The sequence below is a fragment of the Liolophura sinensis genome, chromosome 1 (assembly GCF_032854445.1).
Source record: "Liolophura sinensis isolate JHLJ2023 chromosome 1, CUHK_Ljap_v2, whole genome shotgun sequence".
Taxonomy (NCBI): domain Eukaryota; kingdom Metazoa; phylum Mollusca; class Polyplacophora; order Chitonida; family Chitonidae; genus Liolophura; species Liolophura sinensis.
The window spans coordinates 61997965-62010649 of NC_088295.1; the positions used below are offsets into that span (position 1 = coordinate 61997965).

General features: G+C 40.1%; 1 protein-coding gene across 1 annotated transcript; it reads right to left on the minus strand.

The window, feature by feature from the left end:
• Positions 1–332: 332 nt before the first annotated feature.
• LOC135463118 (uncharacterized) lies at positions 333–9091 on the minus strand. Its single transcript, XM_064740442.1, has 12 exons — positions 8790–9091; positions 8361–8520; positions 7599–7769; positions 7127–7218; positions 6623–6849; positions 5774–6030; positions 5342–5564; positions 4613–4702; positions 2577–2779; positions 2046–2249; positions 1457–1640; positions 333–448 (listed from the first exon to the last, which is right to left on the minus strand). Exons 1-12 carry the CDS (start codon positions 9089–9091, stop codon positions 333–335), a joined length of 2229 nt encoding a protein of 742 aa, XP_064596512.1.
• Positions 9092–12685: the final 3594 nt, after the last annotated feature.

The following is a 12685-nucleotide window of genomic DNA, read 5'->3' on the forward strand; positions in this document are numbered from 1 at the left end:
AAAGCAAAGGTTATGAATATATTCATAAGATATTCATATCATATGAAGTGCCAATATATTCAACCAAAAGTTCGTGTCACTTTCAACACATACTTTGGCATTTTTAGGTTTTAGGTTTTCAACCAAGCAAAAATCATTACTGCTGCCAAATACCTGAAATACTGGGCGTAAAATGCAGACAATAAAGAAAGAAAAATATTTCCAACAACACAAAACTAAAAAGCCTACAAATATATTTCCATAAATCTAGCTCTGTTGTAGAAAATTTTATATCACAATAAATACAACAATGACTTCATGAATAGAACACATAAACGTAGCAACGTTTCCAACTAGAATCTACCCAAAAACTTCTGCCCTGTGATCTGGAAGCTTCCCTGTAAGACATTGGAGTTGACGGTCCTCTTCTGGTTCGGCTGCTGACCTCCGGCGTACACACGAACCTCTCCTGAAACGTGAGCTGGATAATTAGTCATTGTCCTACGACTGACTGAATAATTGGTAAAGTAGATGCTTTGAGATAGACTAAATCCACAGTGGAAAAGATTAATGATAAAATCGTAAATAGGTAAATGCTTATTGACTTTATGAAACGCTGTTTTATAATAAAAAAACGCTGTTTTCTGCCAGGCTGCCATACTTTCGAACATCACTGACGAACTATTTATCAGAAAGCTACATTCTCAAATTTTAATACAATATTTGTTTAAAGTGTGGGATATCGCTGTGCTGATATTGTTATGTATGACTATTTAACGTTTTCATGTACTGTTAGTCTGCGGACCTTTGTGAAAGCATAACAGGCCTTGTTATATATGTACAGCGCGGACCTGATGGAAAGCACCTTGTTCAATGCTCTGTTTATTTAACTGGCTGTTCATTGGCTGTTAATTCTGTGTTTAAAAATAGTTGAATCCACCTGGCACGTATATAAGCCGTGTTTTCTGTGCAGAGAGGAGGGGATTTTTGCTGCATCCACTGGGAGCCATGAGAGTGTGCGACGCTCTCGTATCGAGTCCATTATATTGATATGAGCTGGTGATGCCAGTTTCATTTGGGAGGACAGATTTTTATGCCGGCACCGTTTGTGTACCACAGTTGTACTGATGTCTGGTTTATGTGTGTTTATCCCATGGTCTTTACGTTGGATCTCCTGGAATACGTTCTTTGGGATGCAAAGGTGAACTGGAAACTTTTAAAGGCCGGTAATACTGATGTGTATGTTTTTTTATGTTGTTGTTGTTGAACTGTCTGTAAAACTGTACGTCTCGTTTTATATATAAAGCATTGTAATATTGAGTCACTGAGTCTGTTTTCTGTTGCTGTTTTCAATACCGTAACAATATCCAGTGATCACCTACACAAACATGTGACTTGTGAAAATGAACTGTTTATTTAGAAACAGCAAATATCTGGTATAGTCATAGTAAACGTTTTGTATTCCAGTGTGACTTACCTGGCTCAATGAAAAACTGTTCTGTCGAGTCATCCCATTGCGCCATCTGGTGGGGATCAATCACAAATTTGACTGTCAGTGACGTCACGACGGGGCTGATCTGCCGCAGGCGATCATAGCCGACCAGTTGTAACTGTGGCATCGTGGTACTCGGGCTTACCCATGATATGTACACCTGGACCACCTGGTAATTCGAATAACAAAGAATGTCAAAGGTTTGCTCAATTTTTACTTTATTCAGTGTTTTTGGATTGAGCTTAGGTTTGGGCTGTGGTTACCTCCCCATAACGCCATGCTTTGGATCGCTTTCCCCCTTTTTTCAGCACTGTTATGGTAAAAGGAAGTGTAGTGACAGATTAAGATGTTAGAGGTAACACTACCAAGACCAATACGTCTAATTGCAACACAGCCAACGTATGTTGCCCGGTTTTCCATTGTTGCATGCCACATCTAAATTCTGGAAATATTTGTTTGTTAAGACATTGGTAGTTGATATGCTGGACAGTCAAAAATGCATACCCAACGATGATCCTGCACGTGTCACCAAGAAATGACTACACCACTGCAACTAAACTCTCACTAGCCTCACCTCATCACTGATGGCGTCCCCGGAGTTGTGGAGGGTTACAGACACGGTTTGAGGCTCACCAGCCTGTATTGATGAACTGCCGGTAGTGATATCCGTGTAGGTGAAGTTGGTATAGGATAGACCATAGCCGAACGGGTACAGGGGGTCTCCGGTAAAGTAACGGTAGGTGCGCTCTGCCATTGTGTAATTTGTTATTTCAGGGGTCTGGAAAAACATTATGCGTAATTATCATATACAGGTAAAGTAACCATGTACTAAGTATACAGTATGCCATCAAAAGAAAACATAGCATGACATATGCTCACACATGTATCGGATATGTTGGTTAAATTGTGTCTCCCGTCAATTCAAATATGTATGATAAAGGCTGGTAGATGATTGTCTACTTGACTGATATTTATTTGTTTGATGGGTGTATGGTCAGGGTCATAGACTGGGGAAACCCGAGTTCACGTATAAAGGAGTTTGAGAAATTCTTAGCCACAGGTAGATTCGAACTTGCGACCTTATCGATGAAAGTGCTGATCCTACCTGATTGGCCGAACGGTACCATGTGTACGGAAGTCTACCAGCTGGACTTTCCTCTCCCAGAAGAACCTGTTGTAGAGCATTTCCGGTCTCCTGGGCCGGGAAGAAGCAAGCAATGATGGAGCTAACGGCCTCGTTCTGGTCCGCCCAGGAGATGTCAAGAGGTCCGGCGTTAAACATGAGCAGAACCACCGGGGCGCCTTTAGCTGAAAACCAAAGGCACCCAGAGTTCAGTATTTTAGTGTTGTGCCTTTTAAATTTATTGTATGTTAAATGTGATTACAATCTGGCATTGTGAGAAATTCTTCACCAGTGACGTAGAATAAATTGTACTTATTAAATTCTAAACATCACTTTCTTCAACCTAAGTCACCTAACCCTTCGGATTAAGTCATGGTACTAGAGGGTGGTGAGGGGGAGTATAACTTGTTACTATTTAAAGGACAAAACAGCTTCTGGCTAAAACATATTTCAATCGAAAGCAGGATACTCAAGCTTTCTGAAAAGCATCAAACTTTATTAATTTAATGAGATTTCACCGAATAAGATCTAGAACACAAATGACAATATTGCATAAATGGTTGGTGTGAGTCGATTCACACACCACAATCTTAAATCTTGAGAATTTTATCCAATCAAAGAAGTTGCTATCAAATTGCTCGGCCTAAGCTGTGACGTAGCCTTTACCCATTCATTTAATGAAGTGACTAATGACAACACAGGACTACTGCATAAGACATCATTTTTAGATCGTTTACATGACTGAGTTACGTCATTGTAAACGTAACTAATTTTCATTGAGTTACCATTTCACAAAGTGGGACAGGTCTGTAAAATGAGTTGATTCGCAAGCCGTGTAATATTCATGCAACGCTGGTATCAAAAATTATGTCAAACAGTAGCATACCGTCTCGGCCCAAATCGCATTCATCTCCTCAAATAATTTTTTGTCGTTTGTTTTAGCGTTTAGTCAGCAGTTTCTAAATAACAAATATCAGAGTCAGTGCAAAACTCATTAGGGGTGTCGAAAGTTTATGGGAATAAGAAGATGACGTCTCATCTGACAACCCTTAAAATTAATTAAATCCTGTGATATGATTTTTCTCTGAATTTATTACATTTGAAGAATTTAAGCATTGCTCCTTCTTCTTTCCCGCATACAAGGGGTGTATTTGTATTCTGTTTTCTTTTATAAAATAGGGTAAAATTGTTGAAACGCTGTGTACAAGCCGAGGTGCTTTCTCTGACGTTCACGATAACTAGGTCAGCGCTGCTCTCATCTTTGAAGCCACCAACAATCCTACTGTGATTTTGTAAACATTTAATAGGCTTCAAAATCACCAGCACAGCCCCTCAGGAGGCTACCACCTGCACCAGGAATACCTTGGCTGTGCATCTACAGCTAAGCTATTTTAACCAGGTGGCTGGAATTATTTGTAAATGATATAGTAAGCCTACTGTATCAACACTTCAAGCGGTGAAAGAAATATTCTTATGTGCTATTTCCAAGAAAACTACATTTATCACTTGGGCCTTCATCACCGAAGTCCACAACTTTTATCTGCCATAGGCAACTGTTTAGACTATTACCGTATACGGAAAATACCTTCGACGTTAGAGAGCTAGAGTAAACGTGACGTCACGTTGGTCTCAATAATGGAGACGTGCTGAAGCTGTGTCAAAACGAATTTTCACTAAACTTTTACATGGTTCAAAAAAATCTAAAAAATATTTAATGGCGGTTTAAGATACTTTGAATGGTTGTCTTGCAGTGGACATAAACATTAGTCAGATGCTGTCCCCCACTTTATGCGTTTATATAATGAGTTTGAATAAAATCGTAACTGATGTTAACTGACAAGAGGCCGTATTTCACCGGTTACGCGGAATTCCTGTATTATATTGATATGATCAATATATGAAATTTCCTCTTTCATCTGGATTGTTTCAGCAGACCTTAAATATCTGTTATATCTATAACACACATTGTACAGTACACAACAAACACCCCTAGACTTTCAAAAGATAACATTACGTACCATACGCGACGGCGTCTTGCAGCAACTGTAACTGAGATCCCGCGAGATCAAGGCTTTTACGGTCGAGATCCTCAGACTCAAGTGACTGGCCTGAAATGAAAGACAAAAAAACGCTGAAAAATAGAAAGACTTTGACAATGGTACGTTTATATCACTAAATTTGTCGTGAGTTCATCATAAGTCATTCGCCCAGAAGCCACGGGCTTACTCTACCCAACGACTTCATATTACAAAAGTCAGTGCACTTACCATCTAGATGGAAAAAACGCAGCTAACTTAACAGTCAAGAATTGCCCAATCGAAATCGCTTTTGTCTCAGTTTTGTCATTAGTTTTGTTTTTCCTTTATGAAGTCGAAGTCGGGAGACCCGGGGATCAAACCAGGATCTGGTCACACCATAGATTTAAAAAATGGTGCTTGTTGCTGCCTCGTCTGGCGCTCAGCAGTGAGAGATTAGAGCAAACAAACATGACTGGTTGGACTTGTGTCAGTATAATGTGATTTTTGCGGTGTCTTGTCTGGTGTCTTTCACATGATACTTCAGTGGCAGCAGCATTTTGCCGGCATGTACTCGCCACAAGAAAACACAGTATATGTACACATACCTAATGGCTCCTCGTCGTCATATGACTAAAAATTGTAAAGTACGACGTTAAAGCCCAAGTATTCATTAATTTCTTTATGGCGATTTCGAGACTTTTTAATAACTAACGCTTAAGCCACACATGCCTGTGCCAAGACAAACGAAAACGATGTTGGAGCCGTTGACCACCTTCTCCACATCACCACTCTTGTAGTCAGTACACTCCGTGGCCGAGCAGCCACTTGCTATACTGATGGTAGGCCAGATGGAATTAAGGCCATGGTACGGGGTGACTGTATACCCAGGGGGACTGTTGGCGGCATAATCCCCGAAGAGCTGACTAGCGTTATTTGACATCGGTCCAACAATCTAATATAAACATACCACAGAATGGATGAATAAGTAGAATTAGAAGCTTCCCAGGAAATATGGATATATCTGGCTGTGGTATTCCTAAAATCGAAATTGTAACGCCTACAGTGTCTTGTAAAATATGGCTAAAAATCTTATATGTATAAGGATGTGATGGTTTTGAAGCATGAATTCATGCCTTTAGTACACCACAAATTTCACTTTACCGCAACTTTTTCATATTGGCTCGGAGTGTTTATCGGTAAAAAGTTGTTGTTGTTCTTCAGAAGAACGAAGGACTTGACGGCTGCCTCCCTGGAGAGGGCGATATGAGGTTCACTCTCAATGACCGTCAGGTTGATCCTGTTATAAGGGTTCATTTCCGGTGGGTCAAACTCTCCCTGCCTCAGTCTGGTGTAGAACAGAGGCTTCACCCTCTCTATGACCGTGTCCATTGTGAGGCTTCCGTCTTGAACAGCCTGGGCTGAAGAAAAAGAATCCAATAATGAGGAAACAATCAAACTAAATAAAATATGCAATACTAAATTTATCCCAAATCAATCACGTAACATTATTTGTCCAATCATGATTGAGAAGGACAAGCTTTCTTGGAGTATTGCAAAAGCAATTCGGCTCCAATACGGGGGGAGAAATCTGTGGAAAACTTTGTACTGAAAATGGACGAAACGGCTTGACACTTGAACTTTATCTGTAACTTTTTAGCACGAAGGGATCCCCTATTAACAAGTATTCTCACATTTGTATAGTTTGCTCCAAATAGTTTGTTTGGAGGCCGATTCCTAGAATGTTTTCATAGCTTTGTATGCGTATGTATTTTGAACGAAGAGCAGTTTGTGTGTGTTAAGTGGCAAAAACCTGACATGACGTCACAATATTGTCATAAAAGGCCGCGTACAGAATCCAGTGTTTCAAATACATCTTAATCGGTTGCTAAAAAACTCCAAAAACAAGAAATGGAACTATTTTTCTGGATACTGTGAAATGATCTTTAATCTGAAAGATACGTTTTGTTAGTGCTTTGTTTGGATTTAACAAATCTGGGTTAAGGCACCTACCCATATCCATGTAGTAGTCTGTACTCTGATGGCTATTGAGTTCCAAATTACATCCAGCATTGACGCAGGCCGCGACTGTCTGCACGCTGGTATTCAGGTAATGGTGAGTCTTCACGATGTTCTCTACGGCATTTTCGTCACTGACGACGTAACCCGTGAATCCCCATTCACCACGCAGCACATCCGTCAGTAACTTCTTGTTTGCGCACGCTGGAACTCCATTGATCCTAAGATGGAAAAAAGACATAATGAGATGGACACTGATAAAGATATTGTATGATCAACTGTCAGAGGAAAAAGTAATCATGAAATATTTATTAATTTATTTATATGATTAGTATCATACGCCGCACCCAAGAATTATGGTGAGAGGAAATTGGTTAAATCCCTATAATGACGTATCAAAGGGGCTTTCTTCACTTGCAATAAACAAAGTAAACAAAGCAAAACAATCATGTGTTAACGACAGAAACGTGATCCATGCAGCAATGTAGTTTCACTGACCTGTTGTAACTACACATTAAGCTGTACGTTCCTGCTTCAACACACATGCGAAATGCCGGGAGAAACGTCATTCTCCAGTCACGGGTCGCCACCTAATAATTGCAAACTGACACGTCAAAATGCCATAAGATATTTTAGTAAGTAGATACGATACAGTTTTCCTTATGTCTCGTGGAGGGGTGTGATCGCTGCAAAACTATATGATATTAATAAGTTTAAAGGGTTCATGCAGGGAAAGTGATATAATTTTTCCTAAGTTCATCCTAGCGTGCGGCAATACAAGTACTCATTACTTTAACATGACACATGTACACTTTATTTTCCATCAGTACATCTACTGCCTTGTTGCACTGCATTTGCAAATCAGAAATATGTCAAAGAGTACGAAATAAGGTCCTTAAGAACTGGTAGAAATCAAAAGAAAGATAAACACAAATGGATATTCATCGTCATTGAACTTCTGTAACCTAACCTGAGCGTCAAACGATGACCTGAGTACTGGATAGTCTTCCGGACCGCCATAGACGTCAAAGTGTTTACATCCCGCGCTGGCTCTGACGTAACGTTGGTGATCTCCTTGTAAGCCGGCCACGAAATGCTGAGCGTACAGACCGTTCATGAATGGGTCCTCCCCGTACGTTTCCTGGACGGTGGATAAAGGATTAGGTATGTTTTAGGTATGGTATGTTTTACTCTTTCCTGAGTGAAAACCTGTACGGTTCTTAATCCATTTAGGCCCCTATAACTCAAATTGCATTACTTCAAATTTCACTACCGTCTTTGTGTTTCAAGATGCGCCGAAAAAAGTTCATATGTAGCACAGTAATTACATTTGTGGCTGGACGAAATCATACAAGCTCAAAATAAAATCATATAATCTGGTCTGTTACACAGCAATTCTGCCGCCGAACTATCATGAGATAGATTCGAATAAAGAGGTCATTGGTCACGTGCTACTGGGTACTGAATTAAAATGAGATAATCTAGATATCGCCAGAAGCAACGGTTCAATACGGTACTTTTTCTCTCTTGCAATGCTTGAGTAAAACATGTACGTACCAAGTTTCCTAACAAATCGCCATAGCATAGGCAGGAATGAACAGCAGACTAACGACTTAGGCAGGAATCATTTTAGGCGGGAAGGTTTCACATTTGTTTCCAGTGAGATACTTTATCAACTAGAGCGAAACATGCAGGTGCGTGTCGTGAAACGGCTTTCTCTTTGCTTTCCTACCTGATTTCTTCCCCACAGAGGATGTCTCATGATGTTGATAACGGGGCTAAAACAGCTCATGCCCTTATGATAGCCGTGTACGTTATATCTGGTGTTGTTGTTGTACTTGGCTCGCACTTCTACGGATGTAGCTTCGGCGACACGAAATATGATAGTGGGACTGTAAGTGAAAGAAATGGAAATCTACGGTAAAATTCGTTACATGAAACACTACCAGCTTCTCCAAATACTGCTATAATATTCAATGAACACTAGTGGATGCAAATCCAGCATTCACTGGACATTTTCAGGATAACTCAGTCAAGATAATGCATCAAGATAAAAAATATATTACACGTTTTATTTTACGACGAGTACCTTGTGTTGCTTTCTTGCCTTATTAAAAAAAATGAAAGCGATAAATGCTTTTTCAAAAATTGCTATTCACACCTGAACGTTGCAGCTAGTCCCAGAGCCTGTGGGTACGATGTGGCCGCTCCAGCACCGGCGTCTCCTCGCAAACACTCCGTTGCCCAGTCGTGCGCTTTGATCCCTAACCGGTCAATGGCGGGGGCAGGCTGGGTTTCCGCCATCTGGGAAACGATCTCATCCAGGGTGAGTCTGCCCACTAAATCGTTCACCCGTTCCTCCCATGACAAAGAAATGTTCCTGAAGGGGAAGTCACAACGTGCCCCGAGAACGAAAACGTGAAGAACAACAAAGCCGAGTAACAGACCCAATGCAGACATCATAGTGTTACCACTGGCTCAGCCGTCTCGAGCGTTAGACGATGTACCGATACAACAACGTGCGTTTAATTTCTATGTGGGTATCACGTGCTTTCTAGGCGCACTTTATATGAAAGGTGATCTAGATATCGTTACAATCAATACTTTATCTATGTATACTAATATCATGGCATTAGGTGACCTAATACCGTAGTACTCAGTCTGTGCCCAGGTACCCTAAACACAGGCACGCACATAATACATCTCCACTGATATTGCAAATCAATAAAGGTAAAACCGATGGGCGTAATCGGTGATCGTCTAGCGGATATCACACAAACACTTTCATGTTTATGCTTGATCGGGAGCTAACCTAACACATTTAGTAAACATAAGTAATGTTATAGTCTGTTTCTTTTAACCAGTTGGCTGTATTCCGTTGTTTGTGAAGTCAGTCATACTTGCTACTAAAATTATTTGTAGGGCTCGGAGGGGCAAATGGCTTAATTTGAAGTCAGATCAATCGTCAGACCTTAATTGCCAAAGAATGGGTCAGGATATTGAGTTTTTGGACACTGATTCTTTAAAGTGATTTCAAGGACAAAGCTCCTAATAATAGTACATATATCTGTAAGAATTATTACTATCAGGTTCTTGTGGTAGCTTGACAAAACAACAACAACTGCCGCAACGTCGACGTATTCCAAAACGGCCAACACTCTGATGGAACTATTTTAATCACATCAGTCCTTTCTCAAACTGAGGAGTATATCCATACCCTCCCGTCACACCGAGATGCCACAACTTTACTGGATTAGTGCATAAATCCCCATATCAATCTAAGATCGCTTTATTGCGGGGGGAAAAGTTGTAACACCAAACTTGTATCCACTCTCCTAACGAAGGAACAAGAAGTACATTCATTTTGAAAAAAAGAACTGTTGTACAATTGCACAAAAATATCAGTCGTCAACTGTATGTGGATACATAAAAACTCAAAACGTCCCACTGAAGAACTGGACGCTCAAATGCACGTACCGTGCAAGGACATATGCACTTGTGATTTCTCCACTGTATGTACTACTACTCCTCACACGAATTTTATGGAAAGAATCTCATCACTAATAGTTTCGGTGTTTAATAAACCAGTCACCGCTATATTAATGTCAAAGACAACACTACGTTACATACAAAGGTTACGATATCCATCGAGTTGCTTGAATTTCTCATTAATAACATCTATGTGAAATTCGGTGAAACCATATATTAACATTGTAGAGGTATTTCGATGGGTACAAATTGTGCCTCCCTTTTGGGCGGACCTATACCTGTTCTCATGGGAATACGACTATATGCAGAAACTATTAAGGAGTAATCCTCACTAGACTCCATCTTCCCCATTCATATTGTATAGTGATGATCTGTTGGCTTAAAGCAATCCATATATAGCAAAGTCTGTGAAAGATATTTACACACCTTCACTGGATTTAAAGAAAACCACAGATTCTCCAGATGTACATCTTATCTGGACCTATATTTGCACTAAGACCAAAACGGTTTCTTCTTTCGCAGACTTTACGACAAGGGGATAGTTTCAATTTTGACATTGTAAATTGCCCTTACTTGGACAGCAATATACCCAAAGGTCCTGCATATCGCGTGTACATGTCTCGCCATGTAGCTTTTGTTAGATCCTGAGTGTTGTGTGACAATTTCAATCAACGTCACATGTTGGTACTGTTAAAAATAGTTCTCAAGTTTATTCCATCAAACACCTTCACTCTAAGTTTCTTAAGTTTTACAACGAGTATAATTCCCTCGTAAGTAACAATGGAACTTTCGGGTTTGTATAGTCATCGTGTTGAATCAGATCGCCACGTTGGATATATGAACAGTTGCATTCAAAGCGCAACTGAGATACATATTTTGTTATCGATAACTTATATTCTAGCATGGTACAGGATTTGAATACTGAATTCACTCAAAATTCACTAGAACATACCCTGTGTCTTTTCAACATCATTGAAAACTGTTGACTGCTTCTCTTTGCATGATTCCGTCCTATTCTCGTACTTTACATACTTTCTTAGTTCTTTGGTGGTTGTGTTATACGTCGTTTTGGTAACTGGCCATGCATTTTTGACATGGAACGTCCTTAATGGTTTACGACTGGTATACGAATGTGTGTTTAGACGCATAGATTCAGATTAAGGATGGTAACTGCTTTCCGTCGTTTAACAGACAGAAAGATGTATGGTACCTTTTTGCATTAATTTTTCTTTAATTTTTTTCATCCAACATTGATTTCTTTTTTTAAGAGCCCGATTACATATAAATTATGAATTTCTTCTTACTTGAAATTAACGTAATGCTGTGAATAGAACAAACTGCTCTCTCTTGTATTTGATTAGTGTATCTGTTTCCAAAAATTCAGATAACTACTCAAAATAAAATTTCATTCATACATTCTGAATATAACCCAGGCAGAGCATAAATCTTGCCACCTATGGCACAACATCCGGTCGGCACTGACGAATTATGTAGACATTTTTTCTAAGACAAAAAAACGTTGTCTTCTCCAAACCCCCGCACCATCATTTACACTAAAGTGGACTCTGGAGTTGTAAGTCTAATCGTATTTTACTGCCCTGCAACCAGGTAGCAGTGGACGTATCAATTCAGTCCAAAAATGCAGAAAAATGTATTTTATAGATTTTCTTAATTTCCATTACTAATGTGAGTTTGAAAGGCCCAAAAGATGACAAAAACCATGCGTAAATGTGTGTAGTTTAATAAAGGGTATGGCAAAGGGAGGTAATACCCAAGGGAAAGTTGCTCTATCAGAGCTCTAACAAACACACTTTTTTCCCACCTTACGTATAGCATAAAACAGATTACATCGAGCAGGTAAGGTAGAGTTGGAGAACATGGCCTAAGTGACTTTACCAGGGCTGTCGAGCGCGTGTTGCAACAAAGGCTTTGATCTGTTAATTTCCCTGTTGAGGCTGACAATGTACCAACATATCGTGTGTCCTAGCGATTGAAACACAAGCATTTAAGAACCGATCTCTCACCATGATGCATACTTAAATGCTACAACAGATCCAAGGGCTGAATATTGTCAAATGTAGCATAGCTCTGTTTGTAGAGCGTCCGCTTCGGGAGCGGTAGATCCAGGGTCTATTCTGGGTCGAGTCACGCCTAAATCTTTAAAAGAGGAAGTTGCACCTTCCTCGCTTGGCGTTCAGAATGAAGGAGATAGTGTAATGACCGGTTGACCCGTATCAGTATAATGGCCTGGGCGGGACGGCTAACTTCTCAGTGAAGCAGCACTAGATAAAAGAGGCGTGGAAATCCGACCTGCAACAAGGAGGCACATTACATACATTCCAAGGATTCCTATGTCGTCATATGATGAAAAATTGTTGAGCCCAAAGCACTCACTCACTCACTCAGATTTTTGGTTGAAGGAAATCTGAGTGCGTGGGTAAAACCAGCGACATTTGGCAAGTTACTAAAAGTTTCCAACGTATGGCTCGCAACTGTGCACGCCATGTTAGCGAAAGACAATCAAGTCATCTTCAAAGGACGCAAACGGTCCAAAAAGACTTCCACAAC

Excerpts from the sequence above, each read along its gene's own strand:
- LOC135463118 (XM_064740442.1), bottom strand. The coding sequence starts at position 9,091 with ATGATGTCTGCATTGGGTCTGTTACTCGGCTTTGTTGTTCTTCACGTT. Across the intron at positions 6,031-6,622 it reads AGACTACTACATGGATATGG|CCCAGGCTGTTCAAGACGGA; the intron begins GTAGGTGCCTTA and ends CTTTTTCTTCAG. Across the intron at positions 2,780-4,612 it reads GCAAGACGCCGTCGCGTATG|CTAAAGGCGCCCCGGTGGTT; the intron begins GTACGTAATGTT and ends TTTGGTTTTCAG.